The sequence below is a fragment of the Kogia breviceps genome, chromosome 5 (genome assembly GCF_026419965.1).
Source record: "Kogia breviceps isolate mKogBre1 chromosome 5, mKogBre1 haplotype 1, whole genome shotgun sequence".
NCBI lineage: Eukaryota > Metazoa > Chordata > Mammalia > Artiodactyla > Physeteridae > Kogia > Kogia breviceps.
This window is the reverse complement of record NC_081314.1, coordinates 81,460,773-81,484,944: the sequence shown is the minus strand read 5'-3', so window position 1 is coordinate 81,484,944 and position 24,172 is coordinate 81,460,773. Positions and strand designations below refer to the sequence as shown.

Genomic DNA, 24,172 nt, shown 5'->3' with positions numbered 1-24,172 from the left:
GGCAGGTCCAAAAACTCGCTTTGAAAAGGGGTTAGCGGGCCTTCCCTGGTGGCGCAGTGGTTGAGAATCCGCCTGCCGATGCAGGAGACACGGGTTCGTGCCCCGGTCCGGGAGGATCCCACATGCCGCGGAACGGCTGGGCCCGTGAGCCATGGCCGCTGAGCCTGCGCATCCGGAGCCTGTGCTCCGCAACGGGAGAGGCCACAACAGTGAGACGCCCGCGTACCACAAAAAAAAAATAAAAAAATAAAAATAAATGAAATGGGGTTAGCTTACTTAAAAAGCAAAATCAGACTTTCAATAAATGCTTTAGATTAGGATAATAATGATGATTAAGATAATGATAACTCCCATTTAGCAGGGCTAATTATTCCTTAAGTATGGTAAAAGTAATTATGTCTAAATTTTCACCAGCTAATTGTGAAACCATTTTAATAAGTATAAAAGAATTCATTCCTATGTGAAGTCAAGTCAATTATCTCTCTCTCTCTCTCTCTCTCTCTTTTTTTTTTGCAGTACGTGGGCCTCTCCCGTTGCGGAGCACAGGCTCCAACGTGCAGGTTCAGCGGCCACGGCTCACAGGCCCAGCCGCTCTGCGGCATGTGGGATCTTCCCGGACTGGGGCACGAACCCGTGTCCCCTGCATCGGCAGGTGGACTCTCAGTCACTGCACCACCAGGGAAGCCCCTATATCTCTCTGTTGAAAGTCAATTATATCTCTGCTTCAGGACATAGAAAAGAATTCAACTCAGTTGTGTAGAAATTTGTCACTAAAATTTTGGGAAAAGATTAGGTTACATTATAGCTAATATGTACCTAACATTTATTGAGCACTTACTAAGTGCCAGGCACTGTTCTAAATGCTTTATATGTATTAACATATTGCATCCCCAAGACCACCCCATGAGGAGGAACAACAGGGCCTGGGAGACTAGAACAGCTCCTCAGGAGCTAAAACAGCTGGGCAGCTGAAGTGTGACGTGGTGCCAGCACCCTGTCTTTCCTACCTTGTCAGTTATCCCACTCTACCGTACTGCTCAGTTCTGCTCCTGAGCAAGCCCTGTGAGGGCAGCACATGTGATTTCTCCTTCCCATGCATCCTAGTGCTTAGCACCATACTGGAGCAGAGAAGGTACTGAATGAGTATTCTGACCCATCTGCAGCCTGGCCTGCCTTGGTTGGAACAGCCTTGGGTGAGGAGGGCAGCTCTCCAGGGAGGGTGAGGCCACAGGGCTGCTGCCTGGATGGTGATGTCAGCAGAAGGTTTGGGCTGGGGCACCGGACAATTCTGACGACAATCCTGGTCCTTTCCATAACTTTCTGAAACTTTTTTGAATAAAAATGTCACTTAGTTATCTGCTTAAAAGGAATGTCATCCTTGATAAGAAGTTGAAATGTAATAAATATTGACATGTGGTGGTTTAAAAAAAAAAGATATCTGGATTAGCGTTAGTCTTTTCACATGGCAATTTCATGTGTAAAGTGTCCTTCATGATTTAATGTTTATTAAAAATCCATGATAGGGTACATGCTAAACAAACCAGAAAATAATATTCCTTTTCTATGGGAAATGCAAGTTATATATTAATATTCTTCCCCTTTAAAGGAGAAAAAAATGTGCATCTACATAGATTTTTCTTAACCTACAATGACAAAGGGAACTGGTTAAAAGATTATTTCCATTACAACAGAGTAACTAATTTTTGATATGGATGATGGCCTAGTTAAACATTTTGGCCTACGAAAACAAGTCTTGGTCATGAAATTAACTTTTCTGAACATGCAACGAGAAAAATGTATAAGCATGCGGTAAACAAGTAATGCATGATCAATTCTATATTTATGACAGACATGCAGGTCTGAATGCTAAAATGTTCCCATTAGTCCAACTTTAATGCTACTATCTGCTCAGCCCATTTCCTGGGAAACATGAAGGAAGAGTGGCAGGTTCCTACAACTAGCCTCTTCTCCAATCATTGCAACTCTTGAATTAAACAGACCTCCAGGCTTCCAGGCTACATATCCTTATCTCTCCCAGCCTCAGTTTCCTCATATGGAAACTGAGGTAATATTTGCCTTTGCATGGTTGACGTGAGGTCAGAAAAACCTATCAAATGCTTAGTAAAATGCTAGCCATTTAATATACAGTAGTTATTACTATTATTCCATGAAAGAAAAATTCAATTCAACAAATCTGTATTAAGTTTCTACTATCTATGCTAGCCACTGCTGGGACCCAGTACAGGTTGGTGGCTGCCTCTTAGGCTTAATTAACTACAAGATAATATTTTGTTTGTTGTTGTTTTGCTTTCTGTTGTTAAGTATTAAAGGCATTAGCCTGTACCAACTCTGGGATGTCTAAGGATCTCATCAGCTGCTAGCCTTTCCCAATGTTCTTCCTGAGTTCTGTTTGATTTTCTCACCTCCGAAGAGCACATTATTAACTGAAAAGTTTTCATGCAACTATTTCCTTCAACCAAACTCAAGCACGAGGACTACATCAGAATGGGGTTATAATTAGTCCCACCTTGATCATATATACCCAATACAGTCTAAGTATTCTATGAAGCAATAGTCCTTTAACTATAGCAAGACAGCCCAAGAACAATATTCCCAGCAGTAGTTTACTGTGGCCCCATAGGGAGAGCTGGGGCATACTCACTCCACTGTCTGCCCCAGACCTCTAAATGTATCATCCTAGTGTGCCCACCCAACACTCTAGAGGGGACAGGATTGATCACTGTCAGAAATGTAACTGACATGGTCAAAAGAACATGAAATTGGCAATATACACTGTGAAATGTCAAGGTTCTTTTGTTCTATGATGGTTTAAGAATTGCAAAAATGTCAGTAAGACAGAAAATAAAAACAAAGGCCCCAATGAAAACAAACAAACAAAAAAACCAAGGCTATAATACCATCTCCTGGAGCATAAATATTAAAACAATGTCCCATGATCCTGGTCCACAGATATTTTGAGTTTGTACAGTGTTTTAAAAAATAGTTGAGCCAGTTTTTCAAGTTAGAGATTTCACATAAAAAAAAAAAAAATCTGTATTTCTGTTTTTTCTTTTCTTTTCTTTTTTTTTTTTTTTTGCGGTACACGGGCCTCTCACTGTTGTGGCCTCTCCCTTTGCGGAGCACAGGCTCCGGACGCGCAGGCTCAGCGGCCATGGCTCACGGGCCCAGCCCCTCTGCGGCATGTGGGATCTTCCCAGACCGGGGCACGAACCCGCGTCCCCTGCATCGGCAGGTGGACTCTCAACCACTGCGCCACCAGGGAAGCCCAGAAGCCCTCTGCTTTTTCTTAAAAGAGCAACTGCATAACACTCGATCGATTTGCCAATCACTAGCTGAGGTGAGCACAGCCTTTCTTCTGAGATGACGTACACCCTCTAGTCATCATATCTCCTTGAACTTTCCTTTAACACCCACCTGTGGGACAGACATCTGGTGCCAACTGATAAGCTCTGCTACAGATGGCAAAGTGCTACACAAATGTAACATGACTATTTGAAAAACTCTAAAGTTTTTAAAACTATTAAGTAGTATATAAAAACTTGGTTAATTTTAGTTTTTACACTTGAAGCTCTCAACATACACTTCTTTGAAGCAGTAACCTCAATATAAGATTCCCTAAACTTGACCTAAAAAGACAGCACCAATGCAGAAGGCAAAAGAGATGCATGATTATCAAGTTTTTCGTTATCCTGGTAATTTTTTTGCCAGAGAAAAGTATAGTAAAGGGGAGAAGATGCAATACAAACGATTATGGCAGCAAATTAAAGAAAAGACAAGTTAAAAGTCTATAATGCATCAAGCCTAATAATTAGTATCTTCCCTCCCTTCCAAATGCAAGCATACCCTCAGCATGCTTCCACACACAACCACACGTGTGTATCAAGTTACGTCTTACAAATTCCCAAAGCGCACCAGGGTCACTTCAGACTGGAAAAGGGTCCTCTCTCTGGAAAATGCAGACGACTTAGTAAGATGCTTTATTTTATCCATTATGCATCACAGCTTTTAAATGAGAGCTTCTTGACTATGTAGGGCTTCTTGATATGGGTAGGTAAAAAAGGTTATTGAATCCTCTTCTCAGAAGCAATAGAAATACATTTCATATATATTTCACAGGAGCAGGGGGATAGGGATGATTTCTTCAGGTTCCCCTGTCATCTTCAAGATTCCCACTGAGACCAGTTACCTGTTGCATTCACTGTGCAGGTCAACTGTCAGGAGACTGAATGTACTGGTATTCTTGTCAAATTACATATTTTTAATTAAGTTATCTGATTCTCTATATTTATGCTGAAAATACAGTTATACTGAAAAAGCTATAGCATATAAAGGACCGATTTGGCAAAGGAGCAAATAATTTAAGAGACAGTTCCTCCTCCTACATATTAAAAAAGTTTTCCAATGAATATTTATCAATGCTTTAAAAATGCCACTCATTGTACTGTGGAGCACACCTGTTTAAAAGCAGTTTATAGCTAATAATTTTTAACTTTCCTTGACTTTGCTGACATATTTTAGCAATGCTCACGACGTATGCCACCAGCTCACTTTTACAGTGTGAAATGAGAATCTCTGAGCTCACTGGGATAATAATGTTGACTATATTTCTATGGTATCTTTGAACTCAAATAGGAGAGAAAAGGCCTGTGAAATGGTTTTCAAAAAAGACAAATGTGGGACATGTTATCATGGTGAATCTACTGCAAAGGCCAAACTGCAGGTCTCTGAAAGGTAGGGTCTATATGGCCTCCTGCCTCACCAGTTAATCAACTGCTACCTCTGCAAAAGATGAGAATACCATCCACACTGTTTCCCACACCTGCAATCAGGATTTTTATGACAATTTAATCTAGAGTACTAAACAAAAAATCCCTGGATTTAAAGAACACAACATACCAAGTATACTATATAAATATCCTTGGGCTACTTTTTTTTTTTTTTTAATCACACAGTCATGCACATATGAGATAAAATATATGGAACCTAACTGACTGAAATAAAGAGAATGGTAAATAATATTACACTGAACAACTACAGCTACACTGTCCGATACAGTAAACTCCAGTCACATGTGGCTATTTAAAATTAAATTACATTAAAATTCAGTTCCTCATTCACTCTAACTTCATTTCAAGGGTTCAATATGTGTTCACATACAACTAGTAGCTACTATATCAAACAGCACAGACACAGAACATTTCTGCCATTACCAAAAGTTCCTTTGTACAGTCCTGGGATAGAGGAAATATCCAAAAGAAAAATGCTGGTAACCAACATGTTTCTATCACTATACGGGACCAAAAAGTTACCCTTTTTGGCTTGAAATAAACATCTGAATTCACTTCACTTTCAAACCATGGATGAAAATTGGTTTGACTGTCAAATTCACTTATTGGTAACTCTCCACTGACAGTACAAGTTGACAGCACACTTCTATGACACAGGCTTACTACCCTGCATTATTTATTCTTCAACTCAAGCTGATGACATATTACCAAAGCTGAAACCACTCAGGCTCTCAGCCTGTAAATCTCATCTCAGGTGCTTCTTTGGGAAACTACTATTTTACATGCAAGGTAACTTTTTTTTTTTTTCTTTCATCATTCTCATTCCTATTCCATGACAGTTTCCTAGTGCCAAAAGTCAAACATCTTTGTTAATCTCAGGACTCCAAGTATCCAGATTTGGCTCTAAATAGGCTTTCTACTATTTCTAAGTAGCAGCAATTACATATATTAAGATACTACCCAATAGTATGAAAATGTCTTATGCTTGAAGAGGATTCATTCCAACAATGAGCTTCTGTGTCAGAAATTTCATTATCAGAAATAGAAGGAAAAAAAATTAGGAGGAAAGTAGGAGACACCACTGACATATCCAGAACATCAATTAAGTGGGGGAGAAGGGTTTTAGCATAATATTTTAAAAGACTAACTGAACTGTAAATGCACTGGGAAATCCAAAATCTGGAAGTTCTGGGGCAGAGGGAAAGGAAGAAGCCAATAGTGCTCAGGCCTGAAAGGCCTGGCCACCTGCAGGGCAGTCTGGACTGGGCAGGCTGGGGCAGGTCTGGCTTTGAGTCCCAGGGGAACCTCATAGAGTGGGGCACTTTCCTTTGGAGCTGACAGGTCAGGCCCTGGCCCTTCCTGCCCTGCATGACATTCCCCCAAATGAAAATAACCATGCAATCTTCCAGGGAGTTTGTCTGGTTTAACTGCTCCCTCTCGTGCCAGAATTGAGGAATGGGAATGGATGATGTCAGATTTAGCCCTTGAGGTACGAAAGCAAAAGAAAAGATCCCGAGAAACTTGAAGTGTGAGGGTGTTTGTGGGGCAGGGTCACCAATGGAGGAGGGTGCAGTGGAGGAGAGCCGAGAGGAGAAAAAGATTAACATTAAACACAAATGAAACTGATTTCCTGATTCTGTTGGGCCTGGAACCTATTCAACTATTAACTGACAAAGGGGGCTATGCTCTTGTAGGATGTAGTGGTAACACTCACTTGTATGGTTTAAGATGTTTTATTTTATTTTAAACACAACTGACTTAATTATCAAAGAACAGAGTATAATACATTTTGAACAAAGGAGTGCCACTGAAGTTTTCCAAGGACTACAAAAGAACTAAGACACTAGGAGAAAGATGCAACATGGAACATCAGATGTGAACCTACACTGAACCCAAAAGGATCTAAATATTTTGCAATAAAATTTTTATACACGGTTCAAGAAAATTTTGGAAAGGGACAGAAAAACACAGAGAAAAACAGACAACCTGATTTTGCCCAAATCACCTACGCTAAATATATTCAATGTCAAAGTGAACCATCCAGCCTTGAGAAAAGTAACACTACCTTTAAGTGTCCATTATTAACAGATGCGGAAGTGGCATGAAAGTACTGCTACATCTGTCTTGGAGTTGTCTAAAGTCTGACAGTGTCTGATTAACAATCAAATAATGAGGTTTCCTACTTTTAGGAGAGGTGCTAATTTTAAAAGTGAAGGTGATGCAAATCCACCTACAGAAATATTTAAAATAGAAAGTAAGGGAATAGATGGAGTAGGGTGGAGAACTTTAGACATTTAGCACTCAAGGGGGCAAAAGATACTGAATGTATCCCAATGTCCTTTGCTAATTGAGATGGAACGTCACTGTGGAAATGGCCTGGGCTAGAAGACAGTGGCGTGGCTTCTGGTCCAAGCACAATACCCAAGGAGGGAACAATATGCCCCAGATGCAGCCTCTCAGCTCCTCATCTGAATGATATGGATAAGAAGGTGCCCTTCCAGCCTAACCAAAAACCCATGTTCACGGATGGCCATTAGGGACAACAAGGAGAACGTGCAGCCACGGGAAACATGCTAACAAGAGAAGCAACCTCAAGAGGCATCAAGAGCATGAGTGCACCGCGGACCCAGCTGGAGGACCCAGCAGAGAAGGAAAACCTATAATGCAAAACAACAGGAAAAGGATCGTGGAGAATCGAGGATACCACTGTCCTTAGTCCTTTAGCTTCTACAAGAGTGAAAAAGGAGAGGAAAAGAGGAAGAAAAAAAAACCTGTGTGGCATCTATGAAGGAAGTAGCATTCCTTCTGAAGTGCAACTGCTTTATAAGGGGTTTCAGAAGCTGCTCGGCAAAAAACTGCGTGCTAGAGACCTTGATTTCTAAACACTGCTGCCTTGTTTTCATGTATTCCTCTCAGTTAATCTCCACAAAAACTCTGTGAAATGAGCAGGACAGATATCAGTATTACCATGTCACAGATGAGAAAAACAAGGCTCAGAAAGTTGAAGTGCGTTATCCTAAGCCACAGGGTAAGTGTCGAAGTGCACACTCACCAACTCCTCGTGAAAATTATGGCTGTTAAGCCTCCATGTTCTAGAATACTGAGTTTGACTTACCTAGAAAATAACAAAAGTGTCCAAGGAAGATGACATTTCTTGAGAAAACCGAAGAGAGATGTTTATGCAGTATTTCCTTGGGTGGAAATGATAACGATCTACCTGGAATCATAAATGATCTACCTGGAGGTGTTGGCCAGGCAACAAGAAGCACCTGCCCAGGATGGAGCCCTTCCCTCCAACCGACCCCCCAAACAAATGATGCTTTAGCTTCTTTAATGCCGTGGTTTCAAATCTGCCTCTGACTTCAAGGTGGGCCCCTCAAGCTTCCTCTTACATGCAAGTGAGCCTCAGCTCCACAGACACTAGATTTTGGAGAAGGCACCAGAAACTCCACAGTCCCTCCACTTAGCTGGGTAAGGGAACTCCAGGCTTTCATTCTGTAAGAATGAGACTATGGCTCTCAGATTTGGGACAGAGATGGTGAAATTTGGTTAGGTCTCGAGGAAACTAAGCAGAAATGGGAAGTAAAATCAAGAAAAAAGAAGGGCAAATAAAATTACAGCACAACACTACAGTTTCTTAGAGCATTTCTCAAACCTTAGAATTCATCAAATTATCCAAGGAGCTTAATAACAGTGATGATTCTCTATCTCCACTCCCCAAAATTCTGTATCAAATGTGGGGCGGGACCTGGAAAGTGCATTTTTAAGAAGCTTTCTGGTAATTCTGTTCCAAATAGTCCATAAACCCCAGTGTGAAAAATAGTCTTGGAACTTTCAAGGAGAAAGGCCAATTAATCAGTGTCCTAAAATGAGCACTAAAAAACCAGAGAAGCACATGGGCAAAGTGTTGCAGACAAGCACTCAGGGCCTACAATTGATTTGTACATTTCACATGCAAAACGATCTGAGTGGAGAATCATATGCATGTGGTATGACAGAACCGCTGAAGAGGAAGAGTGCTTCTGGGTCTGAAATGGGGGTTTTCAACTCCACACAGGATAAAGAAAGTATGGTTAGCACACAAAAATAAGGATGTGTTTACATCACATTTCTAACCGGTGAGAGCAAGTTCTGATGCAGTGGGAAGACTGTGGATTCAGAAGTCTGCTTTTCAACTCTGCCATTTGACAGACAGTCATTTGCCTCTCTAGCTTCCAAACTTTAAATGAAGACTACAACCTACCTCAAGAGACAGTTGTCAAGAGTGAATAATTATAACATTTTAATAAAGCCCTCTGTAAACTGTAATGCATCAAACAACAAAAAACAGCATAATGATAAAGAACTGGAGGTTACTAACTTTTTTAAACACTGATGGCAAGCTTTTTGTAGGCATCTTGCTGAGAAGTTAGCAGAGATGGCAGATTAAGTGTTACAAAGCCCAGTGGGCATGCCAGAAAGAAGTGGGAAACAGATGACTAGTGAAATCAGGAGAATTTACAGAACATTCCAAAGGAATGTGGGCAAACATCCTTTTCTCCAATGGTGGCAAAGGGTGAGGAAGAAAGGAGAGAAGGCTCAGCAGCACTCCAGGGTATAGTCTACTTTACATAAATTACCGCTAGTAGAGTATCGAAGGTGTTTGTTGCACTTAGGCTAAAGTCACAGCAAGAGCATAAAGTGTCAAAGGTGTTTGTTGCACTTAGCCTAAAGTCACAGCGACAGCCCAGCAACTTCTTACTCAACCACTGCCCATGGCAGTGACCTGAGACTTCTGCTCCAAGAACATGGCGATCTTACACTAAGAACTCCAGAAAGGATGTGTGTGGGCTTCTCCAAAGAGGGCTGGGCCAGGAAAAGGGACAGTGGCTTACCTGTGTGTCTAGGAATCTGGGGCTTGGCTTAGCTACTTTTGGACAAGGAAGAATATGTGCCTTGTGGACTTGTCTGTTTCTGATGGGGGGGGTCATAGTGAGGGACAGAGGTGGCATCTCCCACTGCAATTCACTCTGAAAAATGTCAATCTTTTTTCAGTTCAATGAGGAGACAAAGACACAGACCCAAACAGAAGGTGAGGGGAATAAATGCCCATAGAGGCCTGATGCGGCAGTAGCAGTGGCCAGCCTGGCTAAAGGAATGGGGAGGAAGCCAGTTCAGTTCTGGAGGTCAGGTGGGAAAACTGGAAAGGAAAGAGGTTAGCTAGAATTTCTGATTCCCTCCTGTATCCCTCAAACCCTATGTCCCACCCTGAGCTTGTCTGTTTTATCAGAAGTTTTACTTTGCTTATATAAAAAGTCCTTTTAAAAGGAAAGAAGTGGGAAGGTTATTTGCTATGTTAGGTCAAGAAAAAGCTTTTGAGCATAGAGACATTTTTTTCTTTAATATCCTGTTCATCAAGGTGTCCTGCTAGTGATGGTGGGTCCTTATACATCATAAAAGAAAACCACCTGATCACCTTTTAGTTCTATGATATACCTGGCGACATCTATATGACTAGCATTCCATGCAGTAAAGAATTATAATGACAAATAAGCATGCATGTCCTAAAGGGCGTCTTAAAAGAAAATATACCTCAAATATGAAAAAAGTAGTATCTAGTCTTAAAAGGCATACAGGCTATACCTCAGTACATCATGTACAATTACAGAAAACAAGGGGAATGAGCATAGAAAATATAAGCAGGCCAGAGAGGGTGGAATAAGAGTCCAAATCCAAATGTAATGCTATGAAAATGAATCTGTGTCCACTTTAGAGGGAAATATGATGTAAAAACAAATTGAGAATGAAAGTAGAGTACTGTGAAAAGAATTTGAACATTACTATGAGAAAGTGATATATATTTTATGAAACAGTTATTTCTGAGGTCAATTTCCCTATGCATTAGTTATGTGATTCCATTAAAATAAACAAAGCTGGATATAAAGAAAATACAGATATTTTAAAGATGTTTCAGTAAAACAGAAGAATGGAAGTTTAACAGGGAAGTCATATGTAATGTTGTACAGAACAAACTGAATTATAGCTAACATGAAACTACGCCAGGAAAAATAGCCTTTGGCCAAGAGAAGGGGGTGAGGAACAGGTCACAGACAGCAGACTGGCCTCTGAAATGCCACAACAACAGGTTTTCAAATTAGCTATTAGCAACTTGGGGTGGGCCAGGAGGGAATCTATTGCCATAAACAAAATGATGAATGGGTTCTTTTCAAAGAAAAGGGGAATGAGGAGAAAAGAAGTGTGATCTTGGAACAGCAAATACTATTTACGTGAGAAAGGAGTAAGTCAATTAATCAATAGGGTATATGTGAAAAGAAGAGGACCCAAGAGGTGATAGAAAGACAATAAAATTTACTACATTCCTAAGAAAATGATATGTTAACAATAGTAGAAACTGGGTAAGTTTGGTTGCAGAGAAACAATTTTGAATATGCAAATCTAACAAGCATATAACTTAAATTACTGTAAGGCTCAAATATGACACTACCTGTGAAACTATCTGTTAAATGTCAAGTCTGTGCATCTGGCAGGCAGGAGGTTACTGAGGGCAATGGCCAGGTCGACATAACTGTAATCCACAGAGACATTTAATAGCTTTCTAATCCAAGCTGTCTTCCTGCTCTGCCCAGGAAATCCTGGCAAATGTTGGTAACAGCAATATGGTAACAACTGCTTAACTTGAACTGTAATCATTTTTGATCTACCTGTCTACCACCCCGTTTGCCAGAAGTGCTAATAAGCAGAGGAGTGGTTATTGAAGCAGAGGAGAGGAGAAGCACAGGCCATGAATAACCCATCACCTGGAGCATTAGCTCCTGGACACCTAGTGTCTGACTCTACTGGCAAACTGATTAAACACTCCAGATTTGAAAACACTCTATCTTCATTTAATTATCGAAAGTACATAATTACCTGTTTAAGAATATAAATGAGTTACTATTAGGAAGAAAGTTTAGGTCACTTAAGACTATTGGGAAATTAAAAATTCCAGTTGCTGGTTAAAATGGAAGGGACAGAGTGTATACACAAAAGTAAAGGAGAAAGAAATACAGGTTAAAAGTGATTTATAGAAAGAACTTTGAAACCAATGAAAACAATAACTTTACCTTACTCCAGAAACAATTAAGAATGAGGTCAAGGGGCAATATGCTACATTAGGATTTACTTGCCTGTTTTTGACTTTTTTTTTTTTAGATTTTAGATTACTCTAAAAAGTGATCATGTAAAAGTAAGAGACTGTTTTACATTCTTCCTACACAGAAAGTGTAGACAGACATCTTCAAGGACTGAAAGAGCTTAAAAGAAAAAGTCTGTGAATCTATAACAAAAACAATAACTTAGCTTAGTCAATTTTGCTTAAAAACTCATTAGCTATGTGCATTTTTCTGTATATCATATGCCAATAAAAAGTTTAAAAAATCATTAATTAAAGTACAAATGAAACTGTCTAAATAAATCCTGAAAAACAAAATGTTTTGACAGGGATTTCAGAGAAACAGAAGACAAAGAAAAAAACAGAATAATGCTAATGAATTAGCACATTTCATGAGGCTAAAGAACCCAGTAATGCTGGTGATAAGTTACTGGGACTGGAAAACTGAAAAATGAATCTTCCTGGTGGCTACAAGTACTCTTCCTCATGATGACATTAGCAAGTAATAACTGACTCTTAAAAAGCCAAAAACATACTGGAAAATAATTCCCTTCCCTGATACCAGAAAATGAAAGCTTAGTTGTGGATCTATACCCATGGTAATGATGTCTTTCTCCCTCCAGTTCTTACAAGAAGCATCCCTGGGCCTGCCCAGGTATCCACCACCCCAGACCCGCAGCAGAGGGTATCCACCACCCCCAGACCCCCAGCAGAGGGAATCCACAGATCCCTGGGCCTGCCCCAGTATCCACCACCCCAGACCTCCCAGAACCACTAGACTCAGCACACTTGGGAATTCCAGTAACCCTGGTGGGCTGTGTGGAAACAAGTTTGTTTCTCCTGGTCCTACAAAGATTGGACTGTTTTGGGAATGAATTAATGTCCCTCACTTCCACAATGGTCCCACTACAAGGATGAAGATGTCCAGAGTTTATGGTGCTGGATCCAAACAAGAAAGCAGAAAAATATAACTGAGGTGCAGACTACATCCATACCAGCCAAATCTCCAAGGGAACTGAGATTTCAGGACTTTGTGTAATCAGTCTTCTCTTTACAACACTGCATATTTGGGGTATGTTTCCCACTAGTAACCCAATTCCTACAGTACAAGGGATTTTTATCTGGGCTATACTGATATGACCTGGAGTTCCATCTTTAGCCATAACACACATGTGAGAAAGAAAAGTTGACTAACGTTTGTTAAAGCTGATAGTATTTTATTTTTGTCAATTTAAACACTTACCTCCTTGACGCTATGTGTTACTGCCCATATTAAAAAAACTCTTGACATCACCTGGAAAGAAGTCAGGACAACAGAAGATGGAACAATTCCTGAAAGAAATTTTAGGATGGGTAAATAAATGTATTGTACTAAGTTTCAAAACGTAATAGATTTTCTAAAACATCCAAATTTTAATGTTTAAAGCCAAAACCATCATGAGTAACTGAAACTTATCTACATTGCTATATAGACTATGTTTTCCTATGTAGTCAATATTAAAGCTTTTTTCCTCCCTCAAAACAATAAAATTGTTAATGGCAATAGCAAACCACAGAATCTAGGTACCTTTCATAGGTCTTTCAAAACCACTTATACAGGTACAGAAAATAAAACCACTGCTTAATCTTTAAAATTAGACATTGAAAGTTCCTTTTACAATATGCGCTTCAAAAATGAACAGGCAACTATGGAAGGAAAATCAATGGTATTTGTGTCACTGGAATATTGGAAGCTCCTGTATATCAGATTTGATATGATACACTATCTAATGGTTAAGTTGGCATCTTTTATAACCCACTTGAAGATTCTGCCAACAAGTGGACAAAATCAAAGTTTATATACCATTTCTTCTTACCTTGTTCTTAACAGTAAGCATTGGTACAATTATCTTCCCAATGTTCTCAAGTTATAACACTGGAATCACATTTAGTTATTTTAGATAATCATCAAGTTCTGCTAAGTTTACATTTCTTTGGCTTCTCCCTTCAGTTCCTACAACCACAATCTAGAGACTAGCCACCACCATTAGGTAAAATTTTTCCTTCCTTTAATTCATCTTAAACCCAGCAATAAGTCATTATCTGAAAACATTCTCCTATCTTTGTTAACTTTACACTGGCAAGGAACTGCTACAAAAATAAAATCTGGAAGCAGAATTATGGGTATGCAGTCCAGTAGCCTCTCCACCATTTCTCTCTGGTCTTACTGCTACCAGCAACTAGACTTACCAACTTCCTGGACCTGTCAAGTTGCACGTGGCCAACTCCACACCTGCCAGGAACCCCTCATCACGGGTTGTAAATTCTTCTTCCGATTTAAAACTAACCTCATCTTCAATACATTCAGTGGACTATCCCTGATCAATTTTCATTCTTCTAAGCCCTCTAAAATACACTCAGACTTCTAGACATTTACATAGTTGGACAAACTACAACTTGCCGAAAGACCATGTGCAAATCATATAAAGCTCTATAGGTTTGGCTATCAAAGAAAATTATATCTTAGAATGAATTTTAAAGATCTGGGCTTTGAAGAGGTAGGGTTTGGTTCTCAAAAGCAAGTAAAATGGACATGTTAAGCACAATGCTTGGCATATAAAGATGCTCAATAAACCTTTGTAGAATGAATAAAAGAAAAATATTGGGCTTCCCTGGTGGCGCAGTGGTTGAGAGTCTGCCTGCCGATGCAGGGGACGCGGGTTCGTGCCCCAGTCCAGGAAGATCCCACATGCCTCGGAGTGGCTGGGCCCGTGAGCCATGGCCGCGGAGCCTGTGCTCCGCAATGGGAGAGGCCACAATAGTGAGAGGCTCGCGTACCACAAAAAAAAAAAAAAAAAAAAAAAAAAAAATCGGTGAGAAAAATATAAATGTATGGACATATAAATCAATGGAATAGAACTGAGAGTCCAAAAATAAACCCTCCCATTTTCAGTCACTTGATTTTCAACAAGGGTGCCAAGACAAGTCAATGGAAAAATATTTATCTTTTCAACAAATGGTGCTGGGACAATTGGATATCCACATGCTGAAGAATGGAGCTCGGATACTTTCTTACACCATATATAAAAAGTTACTCAAAGGCTTCCCCGGTGGCGCAGTGGATGAGAGTCCGCCTGCCGATGCAGGGGACACAGGTTCGTGCCCCGGTCCGGGAAGATCCCACATGACGCGGAGCGGCTGGGCCCGTGAGCCGTGGCCACTGAGCCTGCGCGTCCGGAGCCTGTGCTCCGCAACGGGAGAGACCACAACGGTGAGAGGCCCGCGTACCGCAAACAAGAAAAAAAAAAAAAAGTTACTCAAGATGGATCAAAGACCTAAATGTAAGAGGTAAAATGATAAAACTCTTGGAATAGATCTATTTACATAGATGTAAATTTTGTGACCTTGGATTAGGCAATGGTTTATTAGATGTGATACCAAAAGCACAAGAAAAAAAAAGGGCTTTATCAAAATTAAAAACTTATGTGCTTCAAAGGACACCATCAAGAAAGTGAAAAGAAAACCCCCAGATAGGAGAAAATATCTACAAATATACATAATAAGGAAATATATAAAAAATATATAAAGAACTCATAATTCAACAATAAAAAATACTACCCAATCTAAAAATGGCAAAAAATTTGAATAGACATTTTTCCAAAGAAAATATACAAATGGTCAATAAGCACATGAAAAGGTGCCCAGCATGATTAGGGAAATGCAAATTCAAATCATAATGAGATACACTTCACCCCCACTAGGATGGCTATCATTAAAAAGACAGATGATAACAAGTGGTGATAAGGATGTGGAGAAGTTGGAACCCTCATGCATTGCTGATTGGATTAGAAAATGGTGCAGACACCCTAGAAAACAGTCTGCCTCAAAATGTTAAATACAGAATTACCCTATGACCCAGCAATTCCACTCCTAGGAATATATATACCCAAGAGAAATAAAAACATATGCCCACACAAAAACTTGTACATGAATGTTTGTAGTGGTATTCATATTAGCCAAAAAGTGGAAATATTACAAATGTCCATCAACAGATGAATGGATAAATAAAATGTGGCAAAGCCATACAATGAGACATTAGAAATAAAATAAATAAAAAGTAATAAATAATAAAAGGAAATGAAGTAATGATACATGCTACAATATTAATGAACCTTAAAGCATTATGCTGAGTGAGGAAGCCAGTTACAAAAGATTACATGTTGTATGATTCAATTTATATGAAATGTCCAGAGTAGGCAAAATTATAGAGACAGAAAGTAGATTAGTGGTGACCTGAGACTGGAAGGTTAGGAAGAAAATGGAGAGTGACTGCCAATAGGTACAGGGTTTCTTTTTGGGGTGATGAAAATGTTCTAAAATTGATTATCATGATGGTTGCATAACTGTAAATATTAAACTGTACATTCTAAATGAATGAATTGAATGATATGTGAATAAACCTTTTATTTAAAAATATGTACAAATGAAGTACAGAGCCTGATGATATAATATGTAATACTGCCAAAGAGGCTAATTAGTGAGTCAAACATTAAGTGTATATACTTAGCCAGATCACATTTCAAATAAGAAAAACTAAAAAAGATTGACAAACAAAAAGTTTTCCTAAATGAGTTACTAAGCACTTGCCACTCAAGGAAAGATCACCACTCTTTCTAGCTTTTTTTTTTTTTTAACTCAAAGACCAGCTCATCACAACAAAACATGATTTTTTTTTTCCTTTTATTTCTGCTCTTTCTTTTTTTTACCACTGAAACAATGGGCTAGACTGCTAACGGTGTGAGCAGTGCTCCAGGGTTGCTGCTATATTTGGGTAGGGATAAAAAAGGCCAGGATCTGGACCTCAGATTTCCAAGTTCAAAAATCTAATTTTATGCCACTCACAAGCAAGAACCAGGCTCTTGGGAGACTGACTCATTAGTCAAATCCTAGTTATTTAATAAACCAAAATGTCAATTTATTCACTTGTAATAGAGGCACAGCCTTTGTAATTACTAAATGTCTGGGATTTTAGAGACCCTCATATAGGGGTGCTTTTTTCTGCTGTCAAAATCAGAATGCTTTGTGTGACTTTAAACAGAGGCATCTGGGAGATCTGAAGATGAATATCACAATTCAGTTATATACAGCTTTACTAATTATCCTTTCTCTACTATAAAGCTCCCTTTTCTAGGAAACATGAATATTTATATATGTTTCTCTTTTAAAAGTGCTAAGCAAAAATTATCTGATTGTTTTCCATAAAAGTAAGTTTTGGTAACCGAAAACAAAGATTTACTTTTCTGGTAAATTTCCCACCAGTCTTTTCTTCTAAGTATATTTTTAAATACAGTTCAACTTCTATTGTTTATACTCTTTGTGGTTTGCTTTTCTCATTTAACATTTTAAGAAATTTTCTATCTTACGACATATTCTTCAAAATTTTTAACTTGATTCATAACATTCCTTTGAGTTGAATATATTTGTTTACCTATTCTCCTTCTGTGAGACATTTAAATTGCTCCAATTGCTTGATACTATAAATGAAGTAATGCAGTATTACAAATAACACTTAAAATTTTTTGAGGCTGGGCTTCCCTGGTGGTGCAGTGGTTCAGAGTCCGCCTGCCGATGCAGGGGACACAGGTTCGTGCCCCGGTCTGGGAAGATCCCACATGCCACGGAGCGGCTCAGCCCGTGAGCCATGGCCGCTGAGCCTGCGCGTCTGCAGCCTGTGCTCCGCAATGGAAGAGGCCACAACAGTGAGAGGCCCGCGTACCGCCAAAAAAAAAATAAATAAATAAATAAAATTTTTTTTTGAGGCTTAGATCCTTTTTTTTAAAAAAGGATTATTTCCTTGGGACAGTTCCCAGAGGTGTAACTGCTAGGTCAAATGGCATGAATGCCTTTAAAGCTCTTGAAATATACTGCCAAATTGCTTTCCAAAAAGTTCGTATCATTATACACTCCCGGGCTTCCTTGGTAACACAGTGGTTGAGAATCTGCCTGTCAATGCAGGGGACATGGGTTCAAGCCCCGGTCTGGGAAGATCCCACAGGCCGCAGAGCAACTAGGCCCGTGAGCCACAACTACTGAACCTGCGCATCTTGAGCCTGTGCTCCACAACAAGAGAGCTCGCGATAGTGAGAGGCCTGCACACTGCGATGAAGAGTGGCCCCTGCTTGCCGCAACTAGAGAAAGCCCTCGCACAGAAACGAAGACCCAACACAGCCAAAAATAAATATGAAAATAAATAAATAAATTTAAAAATATGTATATACACTCCCACCAGCAGCATACAAGAGTGCCTGCTTTAGCACAGCCCCAGCAGTAAATTTAAATCTTAGTAAGTTAGGGAATAAAAAGCCGATCAATGCTTTCTAATTTGATGCAGATGCAGAGATGTTTCTGGCTTTGCCTGCAGGTGCTTCTGCATTCCCTATCCAGGGAATCTGCCTAGTTAGGCACCTGAATTTTTTCCAAGTGATGCCATCCATACCAACTCTCACTTAGCTTCTATAGCATAGGAACCTACCTCAACGAGTCACCCAGCAAATAGCACTTCTGACCCTCACCTGACAGCCCAATCTCAAAATGCCTCCTCTAAGAGATCAGTAAAAAGGCCAGTGGGAGGAGCGAACCCTTTCATAGGGAAGACCATCTGAAGTCCAGGAGCTAAGTTTATCTTTGGATTCAAGCCAGACAAACAATAGAGGGCCGCACAGATGAAACATATTATTTTAGCTCTGAAAAGAACTGACATCACTGAGTTGGGTTTATTGTTATCATCAGGTCGGTTTCATAAGAACTGGTTAAAAAATTATTACCTTATTTGCTATAGGAATGGTATGCAGTGTAACATCCACCCTATCACTCTATAAAGCCTCAAGTGGGAAATTTGTTTAAAAAACTTAATGTTAAGAAGTGTTTGCTCCTCTCCTCTCCTCTCATCATTCCTCTCCAATGATAAGAATTATATAACTCAGTTGCCCTTTTCAACTCGGTAGTCAGAAAGTTTCAAGCCAAATATGAAGCATACTACATTACTATATTTTGTGTTTAAGTTACCACAAATCCTTGTGGAATGAGGAATATAGATAGATAAGACAGACCAGATCCTCTTTCTTTTCTAGACTTCTTACAGTTGATCCCACTGTGTTAACATTTGTTATACCATTACCCTTTATTTGAATACAATGTTCATTAACATAGCATGTTTAAACTACCCAAACCGCACATTTTTTTAAATTGTTGACTGCTTCAATTGGTTGTTTCCAAATGACGGAGAGATTCTGCAATCTTATCAGTAAGCTATTACTAGATCAAAATTCCATCAAAATGATTACCAGATATCTATTATTTGTTAATTTAATTCAACAAATATTTTTGGAGTACCTACTCCATGCCAGGTACTGTTCTTTATGCTAGGGTTACAACAGTGAAGGAAATGTCCCTGCCCTCATGAAATTACACTCTCAGTCTACAACTGATTTACTTTGGGATAGCTTTTATTTTTAGCACGTTTCCCCTGAAGTTGATGTGAGGCTACTAAACATTTGTAAATTGGAAAATGGCATTGGTGCTTCTTGGTTTCAGAAAGATATCTCTGTCAGCAGTGTGAATCTTTGGCAAGGCAAGGTTATAAATTGAGAAACAATTATGAGAATTTATGTTGAAAAGGCAGTGAACTTTTGAAGCAAAACACTGGCAGATAAAAGAAACACAGGCACTTGTGTGAGTGCACATAATAAGTAAAAGCTGTATAAAGGGGATTCGGCAATCAGTTTCTTGTTTCTCCAGAACCAGGGTGCTCTGAGGACTCTCCAAACAGTTGAGCCCTGCAAAGCTGAGTAGCACTAGAAATCCTCCCTGCCTGGTGCAACCCTCCCATGGGCCAGGGTAGTGGGATTGGGAGACTGGCTACATATGACCAAGACCAGGTTGAAAGTTAAGTACAGGAAAGGCAACACAGGCTGGGAGCAGAGTAGGGTAGTGTTCAGATGGAGCCCACTACCAAAGCAAGAAAGGAGACACAAAATTGGTGCCAGAAATTAAACTAAATGATGGAAATTGAAATCAGAATCTCCCTACTGAAATTCCAAATCCATTGAACTAAAAGTAATAAACATTAAATAACAACAACAAAAATCACTAGCAGCAACCAGAAAGGAATGGGGTACAACTTTGTGCCATATATTTTAAAAAGTGCTAGCCAAGAAAGGATTATTGCACACCTCCTGCTTTGTTCCCAACTCCCAGAAAGTGATATTGGTGAATCAACAAAATCGCAAGTATTTTCACTAACAGGCCTAGGTTTGGAGAGAAACTCAAATTTCTGACTGGAGTGTGACAGATGTGGAGGCTGGAAAGTGATGGGGAAGTAACTAACTGGGAGCCACCTCACAGATGCTAACTAAGCCTTTCAGACCCCACGAGCTGGAAGACTGGTACAAAGTTCCCTATGAGGATAGGATATACTTTCTACAGGGTTGAGGAATCCCAGGATGACGTGATTAAATCTCAGAAGAGAAGGAAGAGCTCACGTGTTTTTAAATAAGTAATTCGTTCACACTGTTCAAAACTTTTAAAGTATAAAACGATACACAGAGAAAAGTCTCCCTCCCAGTCTCAGGTGCCTTTCCTACAGGTAACCAATTAATTTTTTGTCTATCATTCCAGAGATATATTTTAGGTATACAACAGCAAATATGTAAGTCAATGTATAAAGATACATTTATACACACTTTTCCAATTTTTTCCATAATGACAGTCTTTTTTTCTTTTAAAAATATCCTGATGATCTTTCTATATCAATATATGCATACACTGTTTTAATTACTGAGGCTTTATGTTTTCATATCTGTGTACTCTCCTAAGCCCTACCACCATTCCCTCAGCATGTAGAAAAATACATAAATCAGGAAAACCTTCACCCTTAAACTGTAGCTTAGAGGGGAAGACAACTGAATCTTAAATACTGTGGAAATGCAGTCAGGGAGGATTCAGTAACACAGCAAATAAAATGGCTGGACAGGGCTACTTTCCCTTTAGCAAGACGAAAAGACATGGCAACCATATGAACATAATGCAAGAAAAAAACAAAGCATGCATTGACGGCAGGAGAATTCAGATAGATTCAAAGCACAAGAAGGATCTGAGGTACCACTGTTGGCTTTTAAGATGGAGAGGCCATGGGCTTCCCTGGTGGCGCAGTGGTTGAGAATCTGCCTGCTGATGCAGGGAACACGGGTTCGAGCCCTGGTCTGGGAGGATCCCACATGCCGCCGGTCAACTAGGCCCGTGAGCCACAACTATTGAGCCTGCGCGTCTGGAGCCTGTGCTCCGCAACAAGAGAGGCTGTAACAGTGACAGACCCGTGCACCGCGATGAAGAGTGGCCCCCACTTGCCACAACCAGAGAAAGCCCTCGCACAGAAACGAAGACCCAACACAGCAAAAATAAAAAATAAATAAATTAATAAACTCCTACCCCCAACATCTTTAAAAAAAAAAAAAAAGATGGAGAGCAGCATCCAATGGCTGAGAGCAACCTCAGGCCAATAATCAGAAAGGAAAGGGGACCTCAGCACTATAACCACAAGGAACTGAAATCTGCCAACAGCTTAGAAGCAGATTTTTCCCTAGAGTCTCCAGATAAGAACCCAGCCCAGCTGATACCTTGATTTTGGCTTTGTGAAATCCTAAGCAAAAAACACAGCTGAGCCCACTCAGACTTCTGACCTATAGAACTATGAGCTAATAAAGAGGTGCTGTTTTAAACCAAAAAAAAAAAAAAATTAAGAATAAATAAAGCATGCATTGCATTTAGGGGAAAAGTCAAAGATTAAAGCAACTGGAAGGAAGATAATAATTACAGAAGACATAGACAATCCAACACAAGAATAATTGTTATCCCCAAAGTAGAAAACCCAATATATGGAACAGAAAATGTATTTAAGGGTGTAATCCAAGAAATGAAAGAACTAAATTTGTACCGAAAGAATACACTGTATCCCAGAAAACAAATGATAGTGAATAAGTAAAACCAAGAACTTTCTTGGTTAAAAAAATAATACTTTGGGGGGGGGCTTCCCTGGTGGCACAGTGGTTGGGGGTCCGCCTGCCAATGCAGGGGACACGGGTTCGTGCCCTGGTCCGGGAGGATCCCACATGCCGCGGAGCAGCTGGGCCCGTGAGCCACGGCCGCTGGGCCTGCGCGTCTGGGGCCTGTGCTCTGTGGCAGGAGGGGCCGCAACGGTGAGAGGCCCGCGTACCGCAAACAAACAAACAAACAAACAAACAAAAAACTTTGCGATCCAGGAAAAAAAAGCAAGTTGGGCTTCCCTGGTGGCGCAGTGGTTGAGAGTCCGCCTGCCGGTGCAGGGGACACGGGTTCGTGCCCCGGCCCGGGAAGATCCCACGTGCCGCGGAGCGGCTGGGCCCGTGAGCCATGGCTGCTGAGCCTGCGTGTCCGGAGCCTGTGCTCCGCAACGGGAGAGGCCACAACAGTGAGAGGCCTGCGTACCACAAAAATTAAAAAAAAAAAAAAAAAAAAAAAAAAAAGCAAGTTACCTACAAAGTGACAAGAAAATCAGCCTGGCTTCAGACTTCTCCACAGCAACATTCAATGTCAGAAGACAATGAAGCAACACTACAAAGGTCTGAGGGAAAGTATGTTCAAGAATATTACACCCAGACAAGATGTCATTCTAGTGTAATGGCAAAAGGTAGACATCACTAAATATGAATGAACTTGTCACATAATGCCTAAGTGACTGACCCTGAGAAACACATGCTGTCAGAAATTCAGGCAAACAAGATATAAATCAAAATAAAGAACTCAGGAATGGAGAAGTCATGGCAAAAGGGCCCATAGTAGGCAATGAATCCATTCATATATAACACTAAGACAAAACAATTATGGTAATTATGGTTATAGAACAGAGTGTAAATGCTTATAATTTATAATATTATTAAATTAGTAACAATTTAAAAATGGAGTCAGGGAAGAAGAGATGGGAGAATTAAGAGATATTGCCTAAAATATTGCTAAATGTAATTCTAATCTAAATTTTTCATAATCTTTTGGTTAAACTTTAAGGGGCCTTTTAGTAAATAATATATCTCTCATGGTTAAAGGTTTTATACCATATTCTTTTTTATAAACTCAATAATTTTAATGAAAAATAGTATGTATAGCATGAGCTACATAACTTGATTTTTCTATCCATCTACTTTTTCTTCCTTATATTAATATATATGTGAAAAGAATGCTCCCTGGGATGATGTTTATCTAATATACATGACAATTAGCACTACTGGTACAATTTTTAAAAAACTTTATGTACTTTTACACATTGTTTGAACTCATAAAAAACATGAGTTAAAAAATTTAAATTAATAAAATCATCATTCTTAACAAGAAATGAAACATTTGGCATCAGCAAAAGATAATTCTGGAATTGAACTAATTGCAATCTTAAATAGGAATTTTCTTAAATATTTTCTCTTAGAGTACAAGCTATTCTTAGGGACACAGAAAATATTTCTGGCCAAAATGAAGAGAAGGGTGGGAGTATGAAATTCAAGGAAGAAGATTACTGGCTTCTTTTGTTTTTGTTTTTTAAAGAATTGTCAGAAGATCAATTTTCTTTTCTTTTTTTCCAGAACATAGAAAACTGGCCATGCCTCTTGGGCTTGCAGCACCTGACCCCCCAAGAAAGAAATTTTCAATATACTTATCATAACCACACTTACTTTATTGAGCTCTGACAAAAGAAATGTGTGTCTTACACTGATATCAACAGCAAAATTATGGTATTTATATGATAAGCTCTGGATTTATTTGAGATTGGCATTTCGAAAAGATACACTAAACTGTAAGATAGCATTACATTTTGTGTTAAAAGGATAATGTTACTAAGTGCTTATTTTTTACCGAATTGAAATGGATATAAAGGAGAAGCATAAGAAATCAGGTACAATGATACTTCATGTGTCTAGCATTGGGAAAAACCATGTAGTTAGAATGAAATCTTTTCCCTTTATGTGACAAAACTTTAAATACAGAAGTGCTTCTCACACTGGGGCATGTATACCCCAAATATGTGCTTTAGGGTCCAATCCAGCAACATGCTACTAGCAGTCAACTTACTCAAACTCAACAGTATGAACTCAACCAAAAGAAAATAAGATAGAAAAATAACTTCATGTGGGCAACTTTACCCAGCATTTCACAG

General features: G+C 39.5%; 1 protein-coding gene and 1 long non-coding RNA gene across 4 annotated transcripts in view; one reads left to right on the top strand and one right to left on the bottom strand.

Annotated features, from left to right (window-relative positions):
* Positions 1-24,172, bottom strand: part of HACD2 (3-hydroxyacyl-CoA dehydratase 2) — a 101,661-nt gene that overhangs the window by 17,583 nt on the left and 59,906 nt on the right. For both annotated transcript variants that reach the window (XM_059064416.2, XM_059064415.2), the window contains exon 4: positions 13,202-13,290. In XM_059064416.2, coding sequence (XP_058920399.1) covers positions 13,202-13,290 — 89 coding nt within the window. The remainder of the gene's footprint in view (positions 1-13,201; positions 13,291-24,172) is intronic.
* The window catches only part of LOC136794259 (uncharacterized), a 43,526-nt gene that overhangs the window by 11,330 nt on the left and 8,024 nt on the right, over positions 1-24,172 (top strand). Inside the window, exon 3 of one of the 2 annotated variants that reach the window (XR_010840743.1) lies at positions 517-1,167. The exons of the other annotated variant lie outside the window; for it this stretch is intronic. This is a non-coding gene — a long non-coding RNA (uncharacterized lncRNA). Of the gene's footprint in view, positions 1-516; positions 1,168-24,172 lie in introns of those variants that run through there. 2 annotated transcript variants of the gene reach the window in all.